Source organism: Cladophialophora bantiana, assembly GCF_000835475.1.
Source record: "Cladophialophora bantiana CBS 173.52 unplaced genomic scaffold supercont1.3, whole genome shotgun sequence".
NCBI lineage: Eukaryota > Fungi > Ascomycota > Eurotiomycetes > Chaetothyriales > Herpotrichiellaceae > Cladophialophora > Cladophialophora bantiana.
In genome coordinates, this window is record NW_015971577.1 from 987,920 (window position 1) to 1,012,032 (window position 24,113).

Below are 24,113 nucleotides of genomic sequence, written 5' to 3' on the forward strand. Positions count from 1 at the left end.
AGGGAAAACCGTGAAAGTTGCCTCGAGGTTCGCATCGTTTGGGGTTTCTGGCTGGTCGCAGGCTCCTTTTCTCTCCCTCTTCTCTACCGAGTTATTACTACCATTACCTATTACTATCCATTCGAGCTTCTCAACTCATCAATTCATCACCCATCACTCGTGATTCATTTTTGATTCTCTGTCCTCCCCTTTTCTCTGATTCATCCTGCGTCGAAGCTACCACTAGTCTTGCAGTAACCTCTTGTGACTAATGATCCTCTTTCGTCCGCCTTCCGTTGCTGGGACTCGACTTCGCTATTCACCCCTGGCTTCACTCTCACGAGTGGCAAACACCTTGTAGGGTATGGCTTCTCTCCCCCGTCGAGTTAAAAAGCAAAATGAAGTCAAATCAAGGCGACCCAAGCCAAGTTTCGCCATACCTCGTACCTCCTCCTACCTACAACCTCTGACGCCTCTGTACTATGTACGACCTCTGCCAATCTTGTCGGCGCTGCGCCCCATCGCGAATCCGCCGCAGACCATGAATGAAGTCTCGTTCCGCTTCTCGCATCGCTCCACCCTCCCACTGGCCCACTTCCAGGTTGATACTTTCCAAAAACCCTCCACTTCCCACGGCTTCTAGTGTCGAGATTGGTAACGTGCCCCGGCCATTCACCTCAGTAGCCTCTGCACTTTGACCTGATCAAATGCTTTCGCTCCAGACTCCATGCTCTGGCCACCCACTGTCCCCGGTTCTCGCAGGGGTCTCGCCCACAGCAACCCATGCCCCCAGATAAGTGAAAATGGGTCGTCGGAGAAGCGCATGAAGCATCAGTGACTTTGAAAGCCCTCACTCTGAACACATGTTCCCGGTCGATCGTCCTGATCCATCTCTTCCTCGCGGACTACATCAATCCTTCTCTTCCCCTTCTCTTTCCTCGATACCTCGTCCTCGTCCTCTTTTCAACTCCCCCTCTTCCCGACTTCTCGCGGTGACCGATACGCCCTGGACAATCCCCAGTACCCTTCTCCCCTACCTGCCTTTTTGCCTCGCCCATCATGACTGCCCTCGAAGACAGCTCAAGCGACAATGTACCTTCACCTGTCAACGACAAGGATCCCTCCTCCCATGTCGAGCAGGTCCATACCAACGAGAGGGTACCGGGTCATCCGGGGTACTATGAGAAAGATGGTCTGCGGACGTATGGCGACGATGAAGACCATGACCACGAACCCCCGGTGAGTCCAGCCCCGTGGCCAGATCCGCGACGAGTCCTTGTCAATACTGACGCTGCCTGCTCTAGATGACCGTTACGAGAGCCCTCAGCTTGGTCGCCATGGCTTTCTTGTGGACCGGCTCTCAAATTCCTGTGTACATCCTTGGTGGCGTGCCGCCATACATTTATGCCGATATTGGTGGTGTCGACCGCTGGATCTGGTTTGTCCTCGCTTATCTGTTGGCTTTGGCTGCCATCTGCCCCTTTGTCGGGTCCATTTCCGATCTCATTGGAAGACGATGGGTGGCATTGGGAGGCTCTGCTTTGCTCGTCATTGCCATGATCATCTGCGGCACAACGCACAGCATGGGCGTGTTTATCAGTAAGCATCATCGTCTGCCTACCTTACGCCAGATATCTGACCATCTCATTCTCACAGTGGGCATGACTTTCTCGGGAGTTGGGGCTGGCATTTGCGAGCTGACTTCCCTTGCCGTTACCTCTGAGCTAGCCCCGACTCGGAAACGAGGGAAATATGTTTCCATCCTCGTCTTTACCATCATCCCCTTCTGCCCATCCGTCCTTTGGGCTCAGTTGATCGCGTCGCACGCTGGCTGGCGATACTGCACCCTTCTCTGCGGACTGTGGGCATGTGTCGGCTTCGTCGGCACCTTGTTCTTCTATTTCCCGCCGCCTCGACCGAACTCCCGTGGTCTTACCAAGAAAGAGATCATTTCCGAGATCGATTTTGTGGGTGGCTTCCTCTCAATCACCGGGATGATTCTGTTCTTGGCCGGTCTGCAATGGGGCGGATACCAATACCCATGGCACTCGGCACACGTTTTGGCACCTCTGATCATCGGCGGATTTTTGCTTCTCATTGCCTTCCCCATCTGGGAAGTCAAATTCGCAAAATTCCCAATGTTCCCATCGAGAATGAAGAAAGAAGCCAGAATCCTTACGCTCACCTTGATCATCACCGCCATCTCAGGGGCAAACTTCTTCTCCGTCGTCATGTTCTGGCCCACTCAGGCCTTCAACGTTTACGGTCACGATCCGGTTGGAGTTGGAATTCGAGGTATCCCTATCGGTTTCAGCATTCTCACCGGCGCCTGCGTCGTGCTATGGCTGCTTTCCGTCTTCCGTGGCCACAACCGTGAGTTGATGATCATCTCCTCGGTGCTGATGACAGCCGGTTGCGGTGCGCTTGCCGTCGCCGATCGATATAACCTGCACACGCTCTGGGGCTTACTGATCCTGGCCGGCCTCGGTATCGGCGGCATTGTCGTCCCTGCATCGGTCATGACCACGATCATCTGTCCCGACGACATCATCGCCACAGTTGCCGCTCTCACGCTGTCAATCCGTGTGATCGGCGGTTGTATCGGCTACACCGTGTACTATAACGTCTTTGTCAACAAGTTCGTCCCCAACGCCACAAAGTACATCGGTGGAACCATGGCCCTCGAACTCGGCATAACCAACGTGACATATATCGGCGAAGCCATCGAATATACAGCCGCCAGTCTTCTGCCTCTGCTCAAGACAATTCCTGGAATAGCGGGCAACGACACGGCGTATGAAATGGTGGTCTTGGCTGGCCAAATCGCTTATGCCGAGTCGTACAAGTACGTGTATTTGACAAGTATCGCATTTGGTGGAATTGCGATTCTGTCCAGTATCTTTTTGGGCAATATTGACAAGTACATGGATGATCACGTTGCTGTGGTCATGCACTGAGTCGCAGTATGCCTAGTTGACAAGGGATCAATTTTGCTCAGAGGTCTGCTGTTGGTGAAAAGCCTGCAGAAGTTGGTTTTTGAGGGGAGTGAGAACGGTCGATGCTCCCGTCTAGCATTGCTGTGCCAGCGCCAACAATTTCCACTCTCGCCGCGGCTGGCAATCATCGTCTGATTCGTCGAAGGTCCTTCTGTCAATGATTAAACATAAACTGGCATATATATGAAAGAAAAAGAAATGAACCACCTCAACAGATCTTTCTCCTTTGTCTCGTTGGTATGTTCCATGAGCTCCAAGCTTCAAGCTTTGAAGGGGAGGAGGAAACGGAGGATAGAAGAGAAAGCGGGGGGAGATGCGAGCGACGAGAAAAACTGACTGAATCTACCTTCTAGACCGCTCTGCGACGTGCCTCCCTGTTTGTTCGAGAAGCGAGCCCCTTGGCGCCATAGAGGAAGGTAGCTTGGTAGGCTTGGTAGATGTAAACAAGGGCTAGGGGCTGGTAGCTTCTGAGCCGCGCTCTTCGTACCTCGTATTCATCCCGCAATTCTCTGCCTGCCGAGCCCGCGTTTCGCTTCCCCTCTCTCGCTCGATTGAGATCATAGACTGGATCAGGCTGGCTTATTACCTACCTGGTGGTAGGGCCTTGGGAAAACGACGGCCCGAGGCATGCGCGCTGTGATTGGTTCGGGCCGCGGTATTGAAAAATGCACCTGACTTGCGCCGAGGGGCAGAGGGCCGGGAAAGGGACGTATTCGCATTTCGCGATGCCTCGACGCGGTCCGTTGTTGGACGGCATAAATGATAAGTTTCGTATTCGTGGTGGGCGGTTTCTGATCATGTTCCTTGACGTAGAAGCGCGGAGTTATCTCTCGTATGTCTTGTGTATCTGTTTGTTCTGTTTGTTTTCTGTGCATGTGGCTTCTGATTCGACAGGGAGCTCAAGGAGAAACATGAGCGAGCAAGCAAGCAAGTCAAGGGATATTGGAATGGATTTGCTTGCACACGTTGGCTTGTAATCAAGGGTTTGGCTCCGTCACGTCCAGATATACCTTGAACCGCGGCATCGCGTAGGCTGGTCTCCTTCCGAAATGAGGAAGCAGAAAATAGTAATCAACTTGGAATTGAGTCGTCGGAGTTGTTCGTTCGTTGCATTCACTGGCACGTGGCAATGGGTGCCTTGCGCCGAGAAAAAGGAGCATTCACTGTTTCTTGGGAGCCGTCTTCACCCCGAACAGGATGCTCTCGTTTTCTTGACCGTGTTGAAGCAAAAGCGTCGGGATGGACGAGCTCGTGTTGAAAAGGTTCCAAGCCCGTGGAAAGAAGGTGAAAATAGTTGGCAAGCTTGCGGAAGGCAGGAGAAGGAGGAGAGAAAATTTGAGGCAAAACAAAGAGTATAGTAAAGGCACATGCAAGAGCAGATGGAATGAGGCTTGCGGGGGGTATTGACTGTTGGACTCATTAAAATGTGAGCTGGGAAGCCGTTGCGGTGGCCAATTACCCTTGGATGAAAAGACACCCGTGTCCCGCCCCGATTAGGCATTGCCGAGGAATCTCTCTCGCATCGATATCTCGTTCCGGCCATTCAATTGACTTGAGGTGCACCAAGTCCTGAATGTGGTCATTTTTCCGAGGGTATCTCAGCTTAAGACCGCCTGACTTCCGAGCCGTTTTTCCTATGGCGGTTCTCGACGACCGTGCGCAGATATGAAATGCCGGAACACATATGGTGGATTTCATCAAAGCGGGTCCAGCGGAGAGAATGTTAGGCCGTCGGGTAAGCTGGGATAACGTTAGGTATTCCGGTGCATTCATAGGGTCTGTATCAGGCTGGACCCATAGGACCAGAGTGCCTTACTTTTGAGAAGCACAGAAGCGAGATCATACTGCATGGCTTCAAGTTCGGCTTTGCGACCGACTTCATCAACTGAGCTGAATGAAAATGACGTTCGTGGTTCTCCAAACTTCTTCTATCTTGAAATTTCTTGGAGAATGTTGCCTATCGATCAATTGGTAGGACGGGTCGTCCAGAGATGGTAAGAGGTGACAGTGCTGTGTAATGGGATTGCACCCTCAGTGCCATGTACCATGCCCATTGCTACCTGCGGCGGAGTTTTAGGTGGCTCGGAGCTCTCCTCATTGCTCGTCGCTTGTTCAAGGCCTAGAGATCCATCTTTCCCAAGCCACTCAACTCCAACTCAGCCAATGTCAGTCCTCCCGTGTCGTTCTCATCACCTCCTACCTCTTCATCATTGGCATCGGCATCCTCGAACCAGAGCCGCACACTCCCATACGAGATACATAATTCTTCCCCGGCCTTAATATCCCGCAGTGCGGTATAGACAATGACATCGGTCTCGGTGTTACGCTTCCAGCCCACGTTTTGATCCCGCGTTGAGTGATTGAACATGGATCCAAGCCCAAGTGCGAGAGCCTGGACCATGGTGCGACCGGACTCAGATGGCCAATAGCTGGGATCAAGAAAGGACGGTAAGTATCGCGTTTGGCGGCATGCTGAGTGGAGTTTAAGGTGTCGGCGCATCGCCAGTGGACTTGCGCTGCGAGAATTGTTGGTCAAAGCTTACTAGGTGTAGTGTTGAAGGCATGTGTGTCGCGTGTGTTTCTCAACTTCATCCTCCGTGAATATTAGTACCGGGCTGACATCCACCACAGTCCCGCTTGGGATATCCTGAGTCGCGAAGACGCCTCGGCCTAGGAATATCGAGAAACATAAATGTTAGGGTCGAGTGTCTTTTCGGTAGTTGGGACTTGCAATATCCTTTTAAGACCTCGGCTTGCATGACAAACAGGTTGTGGAAATTGATCTGGGGAAGGGACTCGTGGCTTTACTTACACGAGGAAACGCCGCGAACGCGACTCCTTATTGCGACCTACCTTTTGGTGTATTCATGACAAGGACGAGACCTGTTGTCCTTAAAAGGGGCTGATCTCCATTGAGAACGGCGCCATTGTCCGACATCTGCGGAAGCTCAGGCACCGAGACGCCTGATATGTCTAGGGGCAGCACACAATAAGTCAATGAGGGATGAGAAAGAGGCCTGAAATCAGCGAGAAGACGGACGACAAAGTGTGAGGACACCAACAAGCTTGGGGGGAGTGAAAAGTGCAAAATTCCCAAATAGGTATAGCTCGTAATACGCAAGGAGTGACGTCAGCGAGCGATTATTTGTTTGTTTGATGCTTGGCAGCTTCCGAGGCTTTCAACTTGAGCCTCGCACAGTTCAATTTCCTCGTTCCATGCCGATACTATTATGTCCGACTCCGCGCGACTTTTTGTTGCTGCCTGATCACCCTCCCAGAGTTCCCGCCCTGTGGATTATGCCAGACTTGCTGACGACAGCAGCCACCATCTTCTGTTGAAGCCAAATGTCCTGCGGGAGAGACTCAGTGAGATGTTGAGTTGACTTTCGCAAATCCCTGCTCGCCTGTTCCTTTGACTGGAAGCAAGGCACAGACAATCCACAATAGCAGCGAATGCTAGGCAAAACAAGATGGACGGTTTCGCAAAGCAGATGCTGCGGGTTTTCGGCCGCCGTCGTATCGAGTCGCATCGCACCGTAAAGCATAAGCTGGGAATCGCAATGAGAGTTTACCCATCCGACGACTTCCGCTGCGCTTAGGGCCCAGCACCAGGCCACCCACAGCCCAATGGCACAGGCGATAGGAGACCCCTACGGCCGCAGCCTTGCCGTTCAGCCTCATACGTCGATCTTCGTAGCAGTGTAACTGGCTAATTTGCCCGGGTGCTGACGCTTCCCCAGACTCCGTGTCTAGGGTTTCGCGGCTACAAAACCCTCCGCGGCTGAAGTAAGTGAGTCATTTGACTATACATCGAAGAGAATGCAGACGTCATTGAGATGTTTTTGACGCGTGAGTTCGCGTCTGATGGCAGTCAGCACGAGTGCATAAGTACAGGGACGTTGTTCGCCCCAGAAGCCTGATATTCCAGCACTCCAATATTCACGTCTCCCTTCTTACGCAGAACCCGATCCAGCTGATCCTCACGAGCCGATAAAGGCCTATAATCAACCAACTTCATCTTCTACAAACAAAGCCCTACAACCCAAACCTTGAACAAAAGAAAACAATAAACCCCGCAATCGCAATGGCCGAAGGATTCAACGGGCAAGTGCTTATGGACCAACCCGCCGGCACCGGCAATCGACCTTACGCCGCCGAATCGTGGCTTGAGCCATGGCTCATCAAGCACTCCGAATTCTATCGCAAACACTTCACCCGTGATGGTCGTCGGGAGAGCAAATCCACCAGGCGCCACAGCGTTGTCACCGAAGGCCTCGAGTCCAGGAAAAACTCGGTCGTTGTTCCTGAGATTGAGGCGGCTGCTGCCACTAGCACCCCCGAGGCTGAGGGTACCTCGGCCACTCCTGCTCCCGTTGAGCAACCAAGAGAAAGCCTGGACGCCGAGGCCGCCGCTCAGGTCGTGGCTAAGAAGGATCGAATTGGTTCATTGCGCCGGAGCATTGGTTGGCTTCCACACCCATAGATGAAGGGGGTCTAAATGTACAAGTAATCTTGGTGTTGGGGGAGGAGCAGGATAAGAGGGAGGCCTACCAGGGGAAGACGCGGGAGCCTCAGATGTACGATTTGATACCCAAATTGATTTGTTCATGTACGTTTGAATGGAACAGCAGTTGTTACGAGGAGCGTCAATAAAGTTTCTATTATCCTTCCGTTTACTTCGGTTTTCGGCCATCAGGAGTAAGCTTCGTAGATTCTTTTCACCTGGGCTTGTCTTACAGTGGAGTAGTCATTTAATGGTGGGTTCTTGAATGCTCTGCCCATGATAACTTTCCGTAACTTGAACTCTTGCCCTAGTAATATCGGTGACCGGCATATAAGTGTTCACACGCTAATTGGGAACAGGGGTATTTTATCATTTTCATAGCCTACATAGTTCTGTTCCTGCTTCGCTCATCTTGAGCTTCGGCAGTTCGAATGGACAGGGTGGGATTCGTGGGAGCCTGGCAGTTGAACGACAAACCAGTATCCAGTACAAGTACCGAGTATGTTAGTCGAGTCCTGTCGGTGGACAGGAAGCCTTCTCTCGACCGAGAGCCTTGAGAAGTTTTCGAGGTTTTGAGTTTGTGAAAGTGGATTGCTCGTGTTTAGCACCGAGTGGTTTGGTGTTGATGACATGCCAACCGTTCCTTGGGTGACACTGGGTGGCCCTTGCGGCCCATGCGGCCTTTGCGGCGTTGGTCTTCTTGCCGCCACGCACTCGACCGAGAGAGATCACGTGCCACAGCGGCCAGACAAAATGGCCAAATCAAGCATCAGCCACCGTGGATCCCCGGACTCTGTTGCCAATCACAAGGTCGGCCCTGGCAATCGCGTTGCGGTTGCGCAAGCCACGCATTGCCGTGTTTGGGTGTGTTGTGTGTGATAACGCAAATGGGTAAAATTGCAAAATTGTCGACCCAAGACCCTGATGGCCCCAACCTTTTGTCAGCCCATGGCAGGAAAGACTCCGGGGTGTCGACTTGGTAGAAGCTGACTATGCATCCATACGAGCTCGACAGCCCGCCGGGCATCGACTACATATACTCCGTACAGGACACGGCGTCCGCGCCCTCTTACCCAGTACTGTCTTACATCTCATCTCATATCGGGGATCAATTGCACCATTCAACCTCCAACAAACAAACCAATAAACCCCTGACTCCACCAATATCTCATCCACACTGCACAGGTCCGCCTGCGCTTCTCCGGGCGGCGACTAATATTTTATATTTATCAACACCCTTTCACCCTGTCTTCACCTCACCACCGACCGAGCACTCTCTCTCCCTTGATCTCGAAAGGCTTGCACTTCATTGACACTCGTCGACCGGCGCCATGACCACTCACACAATCGTCATCATCGGCGCTTCGTTCGCTGGCCTTAATGTTGCCCACAACCTGCTGAAGACTGTCATTCCCCAACTGTCTAATGGAGAGAAAAAGGCCTACAAGCTCGTCCAGATTGCCCCCAACGACGAGTTCTTCTGGAAGATTGGCGCCCCCAGAGTGATCGGAAACCCGCAGTCGCTACCGCTCGAGAAAGCTCTCATCCCCATTGGCCCCAGCTTCAAGGCCTACTCGAAGGAGCAATACGAGTTCATCAAAGCCTATGCTACTTCGATCGACCCTGCAAGCCGAACTGTTCACACCAGCACCTCAGATGCCGTACATTACGACTCCCTCGTCATTGCTTCCGGTACCAGCTTTGCCACCCCCCTGTGGTCCGTCTCCGATGGCTCCGAGCCTCTGAAGGCCGCAATCAGCGAGATTCACAAAAAGATCCCCGACGCACAATCCATCGTGATTGCCGGTGGAGGCGCTGCGGGTGTCGAGACTGCAGGCGAGTTTGGTGAAGTGTACGGAAAGAAGAAGGAAATCACACTTTTATCTGGAAGTACCTCCCTCCTTCCCAGACTTCACAACAAGAAGATGGGCCAGGATGCTCAGTCTCGGCTTGAGAAGATGGGAGTCAAGGTTGTCAACGACAGTGTCCGAGTGGTTGAGCACACCACACAAGATGGAAAGGAGGTGCTGAAATTGAGCAATGGCGAGACCAAGACGGTCGACATCTATATTGAAGCTACTGGTGACAAGCCAAACAGCAAATTCGTCCCTCAGGAGTGGCTGGACAATGCGCAGAGGGTTAAGACGGACCCCCACACTCTCCGTCTGGATGTCCCCGGTGTTACAGGCGTATACTGCATTGGGAGCGTCGCCAGCTATGCAGATGGCTCCATCCTCGACGTCAAGTTTGCAGCACCAGCTGTTTTGGAGAGCATTAAACTGGACCTTCAAGGCAAAGGTGGGTTACTCTGCATTTTACCTCCATGTCGACTCCCGCTAACAAGTCTCAAGGTGGCCCTCGCACCAACAAAATCTACAAGAAGATTACTAGCGACATGCAATTCGTCCCTATTGGTTCTCAAGGGGGTGTTGGTGTTGTCTTCGGGTTCAAGCTTCCCAGCTTCCTGGTCAGGATGGCCAAGGCCAAGGACTTCATGATTGGCAATGCTATTAAGACGGTTGAAGGCACTGCTTGATCGGCGAGAGGCTTCGGTAGAACCTTGCGGCATTCTGTCTTGCGTTATTTGATGTTTATAGAGATACCCGGTGTTACTATCAGCGGCTGCACAACATGGCGTCTGCTTGAGTTGGGATGAGTTTACATAGAGGACAGCGAGAATACATACACTGTAGTAATTACAATAACAAGAATCCCCCTCGCTATCTATTGTGCTCAATGGATCGGGAGGATTAGGGTGCTGAAGGAAGATGGCGAGATTTCCCGATGCTCTGCTTTAGAAATTCTTCCACCGAACATTTCGACATCCGCCAATGAATGTCTCGCCGACGATTTCCCAGCCAATTGCTCCCTCTCATCGTTCAGTACATTTCCTTCCACCAGGTTGAGCGGAGAGTTGGTTGTGGTGGTTATTCTACTTATTTAATAGATCGCATACCAGGAATTACCTCTATATTAGTCGAAGCGGCCGTTCTCTCCTCAATTGCCTAGTGGAAATAAAACGACAAAATGCTGGGGCGGGTTTCTTTTGCGGCGAAACCTTCAGCATCAGTAAACAAGCTCTCTCGCTGCGTTACTGTGCGGAGTAGTTGCTTGAAAGCTCCTGCCCAACGAAACTTCTCTTTCTCTCTCTCTCAGACTTCGCGAAGGACAACTCCCATCTCCCCTCGAGTTCCTTCGGACCGTTACCAAGCGTTTAGCAGCACAGCAAGTATGTCCGCATCCACGAGAACCGAAACGGATGCCTTCGGGCCCATCGACGTCCCCTCAGACAAATACTGGGGTGCACAGACGCAAAGATCTCTGGGCAATTTCAAGATCAACCAGCCTCAAGATCGAATGCCGGAAGGTGTTGTGCGCGCATTTGGTATCCTGAAAGGGGCCGCAGCAACTGTGAACATGAGATATGGCCTTGGTATACATTCTGGATAAGCCTCTGCTGAAGCCTATCGTTGACAAAGAAACAGACCCTAAAATTGGAGAGGCGATCCAGCAGGCCGCCGCCGAAGTTGCTTCCTTGAAGTTGGTCGACCACTTTCCTCTCGTCGTCTGGCAAACAGGTTCCGGCACGCAGTCCAATATGAACGCAAATGAGGTCATCTCAAATCGGGCAATTGAGATTCTGGGAGGACAAATGGGCAGCAAGAAGCCTGTTCATCCTAATGACCACGTCAACATGTCAGCTAGCTCCAATGATTCCTTTCCTACGGTTATGCACATTGCTGCTGTTCTTGACTTCGAAGAGAGACTCATCCCTGCTCTCAAGAACCTGAGGGAGGCCCTGCAGAAGAAGGTGGAAGCATTCGACAAGATCATCAAAATTGGCAGGACACATTTGCAGGATGCTACACCCTTGACCCTCGGCCAAGAGTTCAGTGGATATGTGGCTCAGCTTGATCGAAACCTTGAGAGGATCCAAGCATGTCTCCCGCATCTACGACAGCTGGCTCAGGGCGGTACTGCAGTTGGTACCGGTCTCAACACCTTCAAAGGCTTTGCGGAGGGAATTGCTGAAGAGGTGACCAAAATGACAGGCACAGAATTCGTGACTGCTCCCAATAAGTTCGAGGTCCTGGCTGCTCATGACAGTATCGTTGAGGCTTCCGGAACATTAAACACCCTTGCCTGCAGTCTCTTCAAGATTGCGCAGGATATAAGATACCTTGGCTCTGGACCTCGTTGCGGTCTTGGAGAATTGGTCCTCCCAGAAAACGAGCCCGGCAGCAGCATCATGCCCGGAAAGGTCAATCCTACTCAGTGCGAGGCTATGACTATGGTTGCTGCCCAAGTCATGGGAAATCATACCGCAGCAACGATTGGTGGCATGAACGGCCAATTCGAACTCAATGTCTTCAAACCTCTATTGATCCGAAATCTCCTTCATAGCAGCAGGATCTTGTCGGATGCAATGAATGGATTTGTCGAGCATCTGGTCGATGGTCTGAAGGCGGACGAAAAGCGAATCTCCACGCTTCTTCATGAAAGGTACGACTCACTCTGTCTCTTTACAAGTCTAAGATGTCTAGTTACTGACCTCTGCCCAGTCTCATGCTCGTCACCTGCCTCAACCCCGTAATTGGTTACGACATGGCCTCCAAGGTGGCGAAGAATGCCCACAAAAAGGGCTTAACTCTGAAACAGTCGGCGATGGAATTGAAGGCTCTCTCGGAGGAGGACTTTGACAAATACGTTCGACCCGAGCTCATGCTTGCACCGAAGGAGATGAAGTGACCCGTCTGGTCAGAATCTGTGGAGCATAGCGTCGGTAAGGCCACTAGTCCCTGCCTGGAATCGTTACTTTGAACATATTGAAGTCTCGAGACTCATGCTTGTACAGTTAACGTTCCAGGATTCCCTGCACATCATGGCCGACCTGCTTTGAATGTGTTGTATAAAATTCACGAACTTTCTTCAAAGCTTCGATCGAGCCATAAATGTCCAAGAAGTCGGCCATCGAAAGGTCTCATGTTTTGGTTTTTGGATTTACTCCTGAACATGTTAATATCACCCAGCGCCAGTCCATCGCAGTTCCTGGTGTTAATACCTCCTTCGGCCTTATCCAGGTTCTCAAAGTCTGGTCCCAACCATGCATCCTTTCTTCATCAATCATCAGCGTCCCCTCCATTCTCTCGTCCTATATCTTTGTCCCCTCGCTCTGCTTTTTGGTGTGATCCTCTCCTATGACAACAGCCATTTATATACTGCAAGTCAATTTGGTGGCGGTGAACAACTCTCCAAATTATCTTCTTTGCCTTCCTCGACCGCATGAGACGAAGCTTCGGGTTCGCCGCTAAAGCAGCCCAGTTATTCCCAAACATCCTTCGGTTGATGCCTCATCAGCGACACGGACACGTTTTGCACGTATTCAACATGCTTGGGAACCTGGACGAATTGTGCTTCCCAGATGTCGCCTCGAACCCCCGACACATGTCAAGGTGAAGGTGAGACATTCATTTCAGGAGTGGGAGTCGCGCATGAATAAGTGGCAAAAACGACTGCCGATGCATGGTATATGATAACGAATTGGTGCAACTTTGCGAAGACGACAACAAATTTCGGTCGCTCGTCGATGCTGCATCAATCGTTGCTGGTATGCTAGAGCGCCTCTGGACATTCCAGACGGTGGGCTTCCCGGACAACCTTGAAAGGGCGTCCTCATTCTCGCCAACAAGGCACCATGTTTTTGCTCGCGACATTTCCCAGTTACACGACCAAAGAAATACGTGATATCCCTTGTGAATCTGTTCACGGTCGACGACAATGCACCTCTTGACAACATGGCCCTCTAGGCTTGGGTTCTCTGGTCCACCCTATACTGCCTTACATACGGATCCCCTTGTCGGCCTTCATGAGCAACACATCGTGCCTGAGTTCGAAGCTGTGACCGAGAATGTATATATATATGTACTGAAAAGCGAACAGTGAGTTGCCAGGGCTTCGTCAATTAAACCGGCACACCTGAGCGGTGATACACTCACTAAGATTGATTGGATGAGCGGAGAGTGCGAAGGTTGCGAGGACAAAGCCATCCACTGAATCATCGGCCACATTGTCAAAGAAACACTGGAGTGTAAGTCCCCTCTGCCCCTTGCAGATGCCTCCAATCAACCGTCTCCTTCTGGAAACGCGCCCGTCGATATCCCTTTTCCCATTACCTCCGAAGAAGAAGCTGCTGCTGTGTTCCAGGAATCACCGATAATCAGAAGATGGAAAAGCTTGGGGACAGAGAATACGGTGTCATTGAGTGTGGTCTTGAACTCGCGACGCTGGCCGCCCTGAAGATACTGAAGCAATATGTGAACACAGGAACAGATACGAATCCTGCGACAAGTGTGACGGCCTTCTATTGCCACAATTGCCCCGGTTGTCCGACGCGGATCTGCGTCCCGAAGGCATGCGAGAAGCGCTTCTTTGAACTCATCCACGATGCCGCAGCGCACGCGGAATTGGCCCAGTATACGACAAAACCACAGACGTCGCATTCATTCCGGACTTGATGACTAAATTCGAGGAGTATATCTGGTCTTGCCCGGCATGTCAGTAGGGTAAACCTACCCCCAAGAGACCCTGCGGCGAACTAAAGCCGATAAGGATTTCGTCACTGCCATTTGAAGTCCTGTCACAGGACTTCGTTACTGGACTCCCAGCCAGCGATGACCAACGCAGACTGGTGGCAACCCGTAAACACTTGTGATGGATCCGCATGCTCCCGGGGCCAGGAAACGTGGACGCAGAATGTTTATCTACACTCGCCCCTATTTCTACCATTGCGAATACTCAAGATCATTCAGGCATTCATATCCCCCATGGCCGAACACGGGAGACCTCCAAATCATGGGATGTGTGAGTCATTGCAAGTGGTGTGGCGCGAGTACCCCTGAGTACCCGCACGTGTACAAGACTGATCAGGAGTAGACAACGCACGGACAGAACCTCCGCCGCCACGTCTCGCCCATACATACGCAAGCATATTCGATCCCATTCACGAATGCTCTCGACTAATCGTTGCAGCATGAAGCCTGGAAGGTCCTCAACCATGAGCACCCGAGTGACGCCAATGGCTCAAGATAAGGGGCAGTGGATTCTATGTGATGTATCTACAGGTCTGAGGTGCCCTACTTGTTACAACACTTGCTCGGCCCTTGTTATCCTCTAGCAAGTAGAGTTGGTCGAAGGACTCTCTAAGGAGGTCGGTCAGTTGTCGGAAAGATGCTAAGGAAAGGTAGGCGGTTATCCAAACGTGTCTGCCCATTCTCGTTAACTGCCGGTTGGGTAGAAAAGCGTGTCAGAAAACCGTCGGCCTCGTTTTCTCGATGGGCACTGGTTACCACATTACCTTGATACTTTCTTGCAGAGACACGCATATGAAGCTCGCCTAGATCTTGGCCTGGGACAGCACGCTTACAAATCCCAGGAGGCAAGGCTCCGAAGCCCATCGCATTTGTTGTGCGCGGCAATTGCGGAAGCGCAGAAGTTATACCAATGGAGCGGTGTTACAGGCCTCTGGCGCGGAACCTCGAGATTGGTGGAGGGGAAAGAAAGAGTCAAGAGGACAAAGGAAAAAGAGAGAGAAAGAAGAAGGAAATTCACCTCCGCCGTTGTAAGCTGTCGAACTTTTTCGTCCTCGTATCATTTTGGTGAACCCAGCTTGATCTAGGCAAGAGACCATGCAGCCTATCGGTAAGGGCCGTCGCAAATATTCAAGACACTGCGGAGCCAGCAAGATACCTACACGTGCATCGTCCTCATGCAGCGTTGACATACAAGCATGTGGCATGGCACAACAGGGTACGCTTCCCGCGGTTTTGAGTACGAGGCCATAGATCAACTATTGGATCGAAATAATCTGAAAGGCTTAGACAACGTAATCGACGCGCCGCTTGCCAGGAAGCTCTATCATTGAGAAGCTTTTTGAAACGCTCGGCTAACTGACCCATGTCTATACATAGAGCTTAGCGATATAGAGAAGCTACTACCGTCCTTGATGCACATGCAGCCTCGCAGACTGCTCATCGTTGATTGGCTCCCACGATTTTCTCTCCTGCCAAGCTCTTAAGGAGTCTTCTCCCCCAGATTTTCAATCTCGACTCATCTTCTCTGTGTTCGAGACTGTGGCTATCGAGACTTTTCTAGTTAAAGTCGAGTTTCTACAATCCATCTGACCGCAGCTAAAAATCAACCTCGAGTAAAGCCCTCTCGCCTAGTTGGCTTGATATTCCTTTCGGCTCGAGCCAAGCAGGTCGTCTGGAGAATTCAGCTCAAAGAAACTTCTCCAGCCCTGACATCTTATTGTCAACCATGCCTGATCGCTCAGAAGTCGCCTATTTTGGCGCTGGTCCCGCCCCTCTCCCTACTCCTGTCATTGAAACAGCCGCTCAAGCATTTGTCAACTTCCAAAGCACCGGGCTCTCCCTCGCAGAAATCTCGCACCGCTCTTCAACAGCGAACAAGGTCCTCGCTGACGCCAAAGAGGCCTTGGCAACCTTGTATGATATTCCGATGGACGAATACGACATCATGTTCATGGAGGCCGGAGGGACGGGGGAGTTTAGCGCCGCTCTGCAGAATCTAGTGGGGTGTTGGATCGAGCGCCGTCGGAGGAAGGCCGTGGCAGAACTTGGTGAAAGCAACGAACCCGAAGTCCTGGAGCGGGTCAAGAAGGAGATCGAGGCAGAGTTGAAGGTTGACTACGTGATAACGGGATCTTGGTCTCTCAAGGCTTGTCAGGAAGCAACGAGACTGATCGGTGCCAAATATGTTAACGTTGCCATTGACGCTAGGAAGAACAACAACGGCAAGTTTGGGAAAATTCCGGACGAAAGCGAGTGGAAACTAACACCGAAGGGGAGTGCGTTGACTTACTTGTGTGACAACGAGACTGTTGATGGTGTCGAATATCCCAGTTTCCCCCAAGTTTTGGAGAACACCAGTGGCAATGAAGAAGACGACAGAGTCGTAGTTGCTGATATGTCCAGCAACTTCGTCAGTCGAAAGATTGATGTTCGAAAATACGGGGTCATCTTCGTGAGCCAGCATTCCAGCCAACGCTCTTTGCGATGTGCTAATACTTCTTCAGGGCGGCGCGCAAAAGAACCTTGGTATCGCTGGCATTACCGTGGTCATCATTCGGAAATCCTTGCTTGACCTTGTTCCACCTCCTACGTTCCTGCACGCCCTGTCCCCTGTCATCCCGACCTCAGGATGCCTACCGCCCATTATGCTCTCCTTCTCCACCATCGCTGCCAACAACAGTCTGTACAATACTCTTCCAATCTTCAACCTTTACGTGGCGACTTTGGTCCTGCAGCGCCTCGTCTCCACATTCGGGACCAACAAAGTATCTGGCCAGGAAGAGGTCGCCAATCAAAAGGCCAAACTATTATATGAGATCCTTGACTCTCATTCAGAAACGTACCACATCGTCCCGCACAAAGACGCACGAAGCAGAATGAACATTTGCTTCCGGATCATCTCCGGGCCCAAGTCAGACAGCGGAGAAGTCGTGCCTGATGAGGCTAGGGAAAAGGCTTTCCTTTCCGGCGCGGAACAGCGAGGGCTTCTTGGCCTTAAAGGTCATCGATCTGTCGGTGGAATAAGGGCGAGCAACTACAATGCCGTCCCGCTGGAGAACGTACAGAAACTGGCCAGTTGGTTGGTCGAATTTGCCAAGTCATGATTAAACTCGATACCCGGCTGGCTCAGCCGGATTAGACCCAGGGAGGGAAATGGTAGGAAGTTAGACGGCACTCAACGACCGACAGCGGCGAGTAAGATACATCTAGACACGAAAAAGTACTTTGTTTATGATGAGTCATGACTATAGGCTGTTCAACCGCCATGAAAATTTCAAGAAGACGTCTTAATGAGCCTCACGATGAACTTACACCGGAGACGTAACTCCGCCACCAAGAATTTACCAGGGGAGGATATACTATATGAGGACCTCTGATGAGCCTTGCGTGCGCCGGAGCCGTAACCCTACTGTTTAAGAGTTTCATAGGTGAGGACTTACTAAAATGACCCTCTAATGAGGCTGGCGCACACCAGAGCCATAACTCGGCCATTCAAGGATTTGCTAGGTGAGGGCTGGCTATAGGAGGACCTACCCTATAGTTAAAGTTATATGCAAATATCCATTGTTCCTGTTCCAAGCGCACCCGGGGACAACCAGCTGGCGCCGAAACGATTTAGACTATTCTTTATCGGCTGGTCATTTGTCCATCAAAACCGGAAGTTGGTGGGTTATTTTGACAACAACGAAAAGAAATATGTCGATTGGTCCGATATCGCCCAGAACCCGTACCTGAAGTTTCGGAATGACCATCGACCAAGTCTACGAAACTTATTCCGTCATCCTCTTACAGGCTTCACGAAGGCCAAGCACGCGGGATTCGTTGGTCTCGCTGATGCACTGGCTGAATTCGACGACAAAGTTGTATGGAAAACAACTGGGAAGTGGATCGAGAAAGGAATGCTGAAGAGCATGTCGTACCAACGGACGATGCCGCAAATCTACCGTGAAAAGCCACTTTCTCCCTGGATCTGGTACTACAAAAGATCGAGAAGGACATGGCTTATTTAATATCCTTCGGGGTGTCTTCATCCAAGTTCCAGTTCCAATTACGGAAATACCTAGGGCCGATCAAAGAGATGGAGGAAGAGGAGTCAGACATGGAACCAGGCTCGGAAAGACCAGCTCTCGATAGTATCATCCACCCATATTTTGCGGAGGAATACTTCTCTCCGCAAACACTTCTCCCTCTCGGCCATGGAACGCCAATATCGGACGAGATGAAACGCGTGAGATCTCGAAGTCCTGAGAGCCCAACCCCTGGAGCTGAGTTAGCAGGAGCATTGAAACGTCGTGGGTGAGAAGCTTGGAATAAGACTATACGAAGTGCTTCGAAGACATACAAGTTCTCTCACCTGTCGTTTCGGCAGAAGCAAAATAAGCAAGGGACGACATGCTGCCACCCAACCCTTTGCTGTTGGATACACCACTGAAATACGGGTCACACGGGGCAGTATAGCGTCGTACCTCGCCCACGTTCGGGTGATTGAGGAGGTCTGATCCGTATTCTATACCAAAGTTTGGCACCCAGGAAGGTAGATGCAGTTGTGACGGTTCGTCGCGTTTGTGCATTAGACTGACGACATTCAAGTCCCGTCCTGTCGCAATTAACAGCCGTATGAGCTTTATGTATGTGTTCTCGGAGGTCTTAGTGTAGTAGACCGCGAAATCCTGATCGTTGGCTTCACAACTAATGCCTATGAGGGAGAATATCCGGTCTCGGTTATCTGAGGACTGGTTGGAACGCCACTCGTCCAGAAGCTCATAAAGCGATGGTCGTCCTTGTGCGACGTTTTCTGTAGTACCGTTGCCAATGAGATCAAAATGTCATCTACTTGCATCCAAGATGATCAACCCTTCCGGATCGATGCCATGTCGAACCCCACAGACATGCAGCCACAGGACTGCATTTACAGGGTGTCCCACGGCATCACATATGGGCGCGGTGCTCTTCTACAGCCTTGGCGGCGACCATCTCCTGAATGATCTACAGCCGACTGAACACTCCCGTGTCAGAAATGTCTTAATAGCTTTCGAGTTTTTGTTCGTATCCCTCGAACACATCCTTCATGGGACCGAATACCTGTTCCTTGGCCATCGCATACCTCTCTATCGTGTCGAAAGCGAGCACTGTAGTTTCATCTTCGTCACCTACCCAAACAACAACCTTTGTCGCATTCGCATAGATCCGTCTCATCAGTGTTACCTGCCAATTTCGATCTATGAGCTGTGACTCAATGGAGGACACGATAGATTCTAGTAGGGCCACGGGGATCTGTCTGACTATACACCGTCTGGTAACTTACACAGGGGCTATCAACGCTAGTCTGAAGGCCTTCGGCGGTGCTCATACAGTAACCTTCCGATGCCTCCAATAAGAAGCACCTCACCAAAGGCTTCGAAGCGTCCTTCGTAGTTTTGGTGCTCTGTGAATGCGGAGACTATCGGAAGGGGAGTCAAGTCAGCAATCTTTGCGAGGCAGGGCGACAGCCTTGCTTCGGGTTGGCGAGAGCCCCTCTTCATCATTGCGAACTCAATCCAACCACCAACGGCTTCCTTCAAAAGAGTTATTTGGATGCCCATCGAACCCTAGATAACCTCCTGAAAACTTCCAACGCGGCCTCCGCAAAAATCAGAAAAATGATATCCGACACCTTCAGCGCCACTTTCCAGCCGATATTGCTTGCTCTCACTACGACCACTTATCCCGAACTGAAAGCGATCAACTCACCGAAGGACTGTCCACTTGCCATACCACTGTAACCTCAATGAGTGTAAAGACATTTGAGACAGAAGAGGAGTTGGCAGTACATCGGGCAGCTGAGCCCTGAAGCCCTCTACGGTACTATTGTGAGCGGTAGTCGTGCACATAATTATCGACAGAAGCTGCTGCTTTTACTGGGTATTGAGACTCGGGACCATGTCAAGCTTATAACTTATACATGAGCATTCGAGAAATTGAACAAAAATCTCCATAGCTTTCCAATAGACTTTGCCATGACATGGCTATCGCAATCCTATCTCCCTAATTTGATCGCCAACCTCGGTGCAGAGATGGCCTGCCTTAATATCAATCCTGAACTACCATGCTTTGTTTCGTGATAACATGGATTAATGGCAATGAGGGCACTTCGTGTTCTTAGCTACTAAAGCAGCCAGCCAATAATAGTCCTTGGTCACAATTAAGTATGGATCTGATTCCGACCCGGCCTATCATCATTGTAATATGTTTTGATACTTTATATTTTGTAAAAGTAAGAAATATGCCAACAATCACAGCACTGGTGGGTAAGTAGCGAAGTTTCCAGTACAATCAATCTGGCTTGATTAGGATTCTAACAGCATCTCTAGTTTAGTGGTGTATGTTCTCTCCCAGGCATCCGTTATACTGTACACAGTGTCGCCTAACAGGTTTTCTAGAAAATCCATCGTTGCCATCGATGGGGTGAGTTTGACCAACCCTTCTCAGCAAGGATTCCAATGATAACTAACATTAAGTTCAGCCCCGTGTTCGATTCACGGCCAGTGCAGAAGCACCTCCTCTTCATTTTTTTTGCCCCCAACTTTGTTCGCGGGTGTATTTGAATTCCCGTTTTCTCGGTGTTTCTTTGTGTGAGGGTGTGAGACAAGCTCGGCAGCCGGAAGACCTGCCGTTTCTGACTTCCGCGTGGAATCAATGTCACAAGTACCTAGCTCGCTAGGTAAAATTAAAGAAAGCCAACCATGTCCATCTTTTACTTTCTGTATTTCGTTGACGGACGATGCAAGGCTGTGGCCTCTTCTTTTTGCTTCGAAGATCTGGAGAATGACAACTTGAGTTTCGGGATACTAACGACACCCAGGGACGTCGCCATTCCTCAAATGCGCAGTCCGGGAAGACCCAGAGCCTCTTCAGGCCCAAAGAAATATATGTATTGTCATCAGGTCAAGCTCGAAGAGTAGTGGTAATTGTGCAATCTTTGAACATCTACAGCCTCCCCCAGGCCACCCAGTATGGACAGAACAGACTCCTGATCTCCAATTCGATGATGCTCTCTTACCGACCGACCAAACGGAGGGGCATCACAGCCTGGCGCCAGCCTTCCTTCTCGCCTCCTTTTCTCGATCCCTCAGCAGCCTCCTGAGAATCTTGCCGCTGGCGCTCTTGGGGATGACGTCGATGAATTCCACGCCGCCGGCGAGCCACTTGTGCCGAGTCTTCTCCTTCTCGACGTGCTTGATGATGTCGCGCTTGAGGAGGGCCTCGCTTTCCTCCATGCCTATCGACTTGGCCTTCACCACAAACGCCTTGGGTACTTCGCCCGCCCGGTCGTCTGGGACAGGAATCACGGCGCAGTCGGCCACCGCGCGGTGGTTGAGCAGGCACGCCTCGAGCTCTGCAGGGGCGACTTGGAGGCCCTGTTGACTTGTGTCAGACTTACTCTCTCACATACATAGAACGCTATTCTCGGAAATTTTACTCACCTTGACTTTGATCAGCTCCTTGATGCGATCCACGACCCAGATGTGTTCGTTGCCGTTGGGCGACACCCTGAACTCGACCTCGTCTCCGGTCCGCATGAATCTGCCTTCGGGCATGTCCACAAACGTCTCCATTGTGGCCTTCTCATTCTTCAAGTATCCGAGCACGACGCTGGGAGACTTGACGAGGAGTTCACCCGGTTGATTGTACCCGGTGATCTCGTTCCCCTCCATGCTCATGACTTTGGCCTCGTACCCGGGGATCAGACATCCCGAAGAACCAAACCATATGTCCTTTGGAGACGTCGAGCACACGACCGTACACGTCTCGGTCAGGCCGTAGCCTTGTCGGACCTTCCAGGCGGGGAACTGCGACGCCAATTCCTCAGCGGTCTCTTTGCCCAGCGGCGCAGCACCCGTGAAGATGGAGGTCACGCTCGACAGGTCATATTTGCTGGTCAGATCCCGATTCTTGACCATGGCGATGATGATGGGCGGCACGATGTAGAGGGTGTTAATTTTGAAATTCTGGATCCCATTGAGATAGTTGTTCAAGTCGAACTTTGGGAGGATAATGACTTGATCGCCGCGGTACGTCGAAGAGTGGCAGATGACGATCAGCCCGTAGATGTGCGACTGAGGGAGCAGACCGAGGGCCACATCACGATACCCTGGGGCAATTGCGTCGCGGCTGGGCTGGTCATAGACAGAGATCTGGACCGTGTTGGCTATGACGTTCCGATGGGAAATCATGACTCCTTTCTGCGGATTCCTGTCAGGACTCGTTTTTCATGTGTCGTCAAGAGGGAAAAGACTCACCGGCAGTCCCGAGGTGCCACTGGAGTAGCACAGGAATGCAGTCTGCCGTGCCCCCTGGCCCTTTTCCCACTTGATCGGCTCTAGCGCTGGCAGCGAGCGGCCCTCCTTGGTCATTTGGGACAGAGTCTTGAATTCGCTGGGGATGGGCGGATCGTTTGGCATTTCACAGATATAGACGTTCTTCCGCGGGATGTTCGACTTGGCCGCGGCTTCCAGGGCAGTTTTCAGCAGCGGCATCACGGTGAATAGCACCTTGGACCCGGAGTTGGTGAGTTGATAGCTCAGCTCGTCGGCGTTGAAGGCGGCGTTGGCGGGGGCGGACACGCCATTGATTCTGTGGATGGCCCAGTTCAGCGTCATGATGTCTATCTGCGGATATCCGTTAGAACCTTGTCCCCCTTGTGTAACATATACATATAAAAAAAGATTGCCCGAGCAACAAATCTTATGTGTATATGTATTTTTAATGTATATATTTACCGTGTTCAGCGCAAAGATGCCCACGACCTTGTCATATTCGGTGCCCTCATTGACCCCCCAGCCAAACTCTTTGGCCAGCGCGCGCGACAGGCTGTCCACATCGTCCTTCTGTTGTCGCGCCGAGACGCTTTTCCCCGTCAGGCCGCAGGTGTAGGCGTCCTTGGACTCGGAGTACGGGGTCCGGCCGTGCTTCTCGTCCAGCATGAAATCGCATATGGGCACCGTGTCTGGAATTTCGGGGAGAGGAGGAATCCATTTCATGGGATAGAAGACCATGGCTGCGGTTGGCGGGTGCCGAGAAGAGAGAGACGGAGACAAAGAGACTTGTGAGAAGAAAGCGATCGGCTGCCACACCGCTCAAGGGAGTGAAACAAGACAATTGAGATGTGCCTTTCTTTCTTTTTCCTTTTTGCCCTCTTTCGATCCTTCGCCGCAGGGCTCAGATGTACACAGGCAGTCCGACGGAGGAGCAAACTAGGTACGTAGGTCAACAAACAAAAGGCACTTGCGCAAGATCAAGGGACGGGAGGTGGGATTGTCTTCGGCCGAGAAAGCTCCATGGGAATGGAATGGCGATAGCATCCATGGAGAGCTTTTACCCGAGGTACATAAGACGCCTAGCACGGAGCACGGAGTACCCCAGAGCAAAGACGTGATAAAGCTACCCCAACATTGATCGGATTGGGCGTTGCCGCATCTTTGCCGGGCAATCATTGGGGGTTTGAGAGCACTTGGGGAGCATTGAGTCGGCGATGATAGGCGTTGTGGGTGTCGGTTCCGGGGGCCATGAAGCCCGGTGGAAGCCCGGTGGGACAAACCCGGCACCCCGTGTCTGGCGCCCCGCTCCCCAAGCACTGCCAAATGCTCAATGATGATTGACTCCGTCTCTCCTTATTCTCCCCCAAGAAACACCTGTTGCGATGCCGCCGGAGAGCATCACACCGATACCAGCCTCAAGCCAAATTGCCTGTTGTCCGAGTGCGGGGGCAGTCGGCAATGATCAGCCAGGCATCCGGAGTTTCTCGTAATAAATTCCTGCTGGCTGTGTGGTCGTGTGGCCGTGGCTGTGCTGCGTGGCTGGCGGCTTTTCACCGGAACGGTGTACTTGTGTTGACAACTGTCGTTGAGAAGCTGGCGACTTCTGTCCCTTTTAATACATGCCCTCGACCAACGAGGAAACAATAGGGGACGACGGCATTTGGACGGCACGGAAACGCGTTTCCGTGTGCTACCAATTGCCCTGGTCTGGTGCTACTCCGGGAGCTGCCAACACCGTCAGATCCCC

The 24,113-nt window shown here is 51.6% G+C and overlaps 8 protein-coding genes across 8 annotated transcripts; 6 read left to right on the forward strand and 2 right to left on the reverse strand.

The window, feature by feature from the left end:
* Nucleotides 1–1,038: 1,038 nt before the first annotated feature.
* On the forward strand, nucleotides 1,039–2,936 carry Z519_02275 (uncharacterized protein; the record flags this gene model as incomplete). The annotated part of the gene is made up of 3 exons (XM_016760032.1): nucleotides 1,039–1,218; nucleotides 1,284–1,578; nucleotides 1,636–2,936. The coding sequence occupies 3 exons, from the start codon at nucleotides 1,039–1,041 to the stop codon at nucleotides 2,934–2,936; spliced, it is 1,776 nt and encodes a 591-aa protein (XP_016623553.1).
* A 2,158-nt stretch (nucleotides 2,937–5,094) lies between these two features.
* Z519_02276 (uncharacterized protein) lies at nucleotides 5,095–5,376 on the reverse strand (the record flags this gene model as incomplete). The annotated part of the gene is made up of 1 exon (XM_016760033.1): nucleotides 5,095–5,376. The coding sequence occupies one exon, from the start codon at nucleotides 5,374–5,376 to the stop codon at nucleotides 5,095–5,097; it is 282 nt and encodes a 93-aa protein (XP_016623554.1).
* A 1,683-nt stretch (nucleotides 5,377–7,059) lies between these two features.
* Z519_02277 (uncharacterized protein) lies at nucleotides 7,060–7,458 on the forward strand (the record flags this gene model as incomplete). Its single annotated transcript, XM_016760034.1, has 1 exon — nucleotides 7,060–7,458. One exon carries the CDS (start codon nucleotides 7,060–7,062, stop codon nucleotides 7,456–7,458), a length of 399 nt encoding a protein of 132 aa, XP_016623555.1.
* Nucleotides 7,459–8,810: 1,352 nt separating this feature from the next.
* Z519_02278 (uncharacterized protein) lies at nucleotides 8,811–10,015 on the forward strand (the record flags this gene model as incomplete). Its single annotated transcript, XM_016760035.1, has 2 exons — nucleotides 8,811–9,777; nucleotides 9,831–10,015. 2 exons carry the CDS (start codon nucleotides 8,811–8,813, stop codon nucleotides 10,013–10,015), a joined length of 1,152 nt encoding a protein of 383 aa, XP_016623556.1.
* Nucleotides 10,016–10,710: 695 nt separating this feature from the next.
* Z519_02279 (fumarate hydratase, class II) lies at nucleotides 10,711–12,228 on the forward strand (the record flags this gene model as incomplete). The annotated part of the gene is made up of 3 exons (XM_016760036.1): nucleotides 10,711–10,912; nucleotides 10,959–11,982; nucleotides 12,042–12,228. The coding sequence occupies 3 exons, from the start codon at nucleotides 10,711–10,713 to the stop codon at nucleotides 12,226–12,228; spliced, it is 1,413 nt and encodes a 470-aa protein (XP_016623557.1).
* A 3,567-nt stretch (nucleotides 12,229–15,795) lies between these two features.
* On the forward strand, nucleotides 15,796–17,173 carry Z519_02280 (phosphoserine transaminase; the record flags this gene model as incomplete). Its single annotated transcript, XM_016760037.1, has 2 exons — nucleotides 15,796–16,521; nucleotides 16,574–17,173. 2 exons carry the CDS (start codon nucleotides 15,796–15,798, stop codon nucleotides 17,171–17,173), a joined length of 1,326 nt encoding a protein of 441 aa, XP_016623558.1.
* Nucleotides 17,174–18,066: 893 nt separating this feature from the next.
* Z519_02281 (uncharacterized protein) lies at nucleotides 18,067–18,369 on the forward strand (the record flags this gene model as incomplete). The annotated part of the gene is made up of 1 exon (XM_016760038.1): nucleotides 18,067–18,369. The coding sequence occupies one exon, from the start codon at nucleotides 18,067–18,069 to the stop codon at nucleotides 18,367–18,369; it is 303 nt and encodes a 100-aa protein (XP_016623559.1).
* A 2,761-nt stretch (nucleotides 18,370–21,130) lies between these two features.
* Z519_02282 (uncharacterized protein) lies at nucleotides 21,131–23,104 on the reverse strand (the record flags this gene model as incomplete). Its single annotated transcript, XM_016760039.1, has 4 exons — nucleotides 21,131–21,466; nucleotides 21,533–22,291; nucleotides 22,349–22,717; nucleotides 22,829–23,104. 4 exons carry the CDS (start codon nucleotides 23,102–23,104, stop codon nucleotides 21,131–21,133), a joined length of 1,740 nt encoding a protein of 579 aa, XP_016623560.1.
* Nucleotides 23,105–24,113: the final 1,009 nt, after the last annotated feature.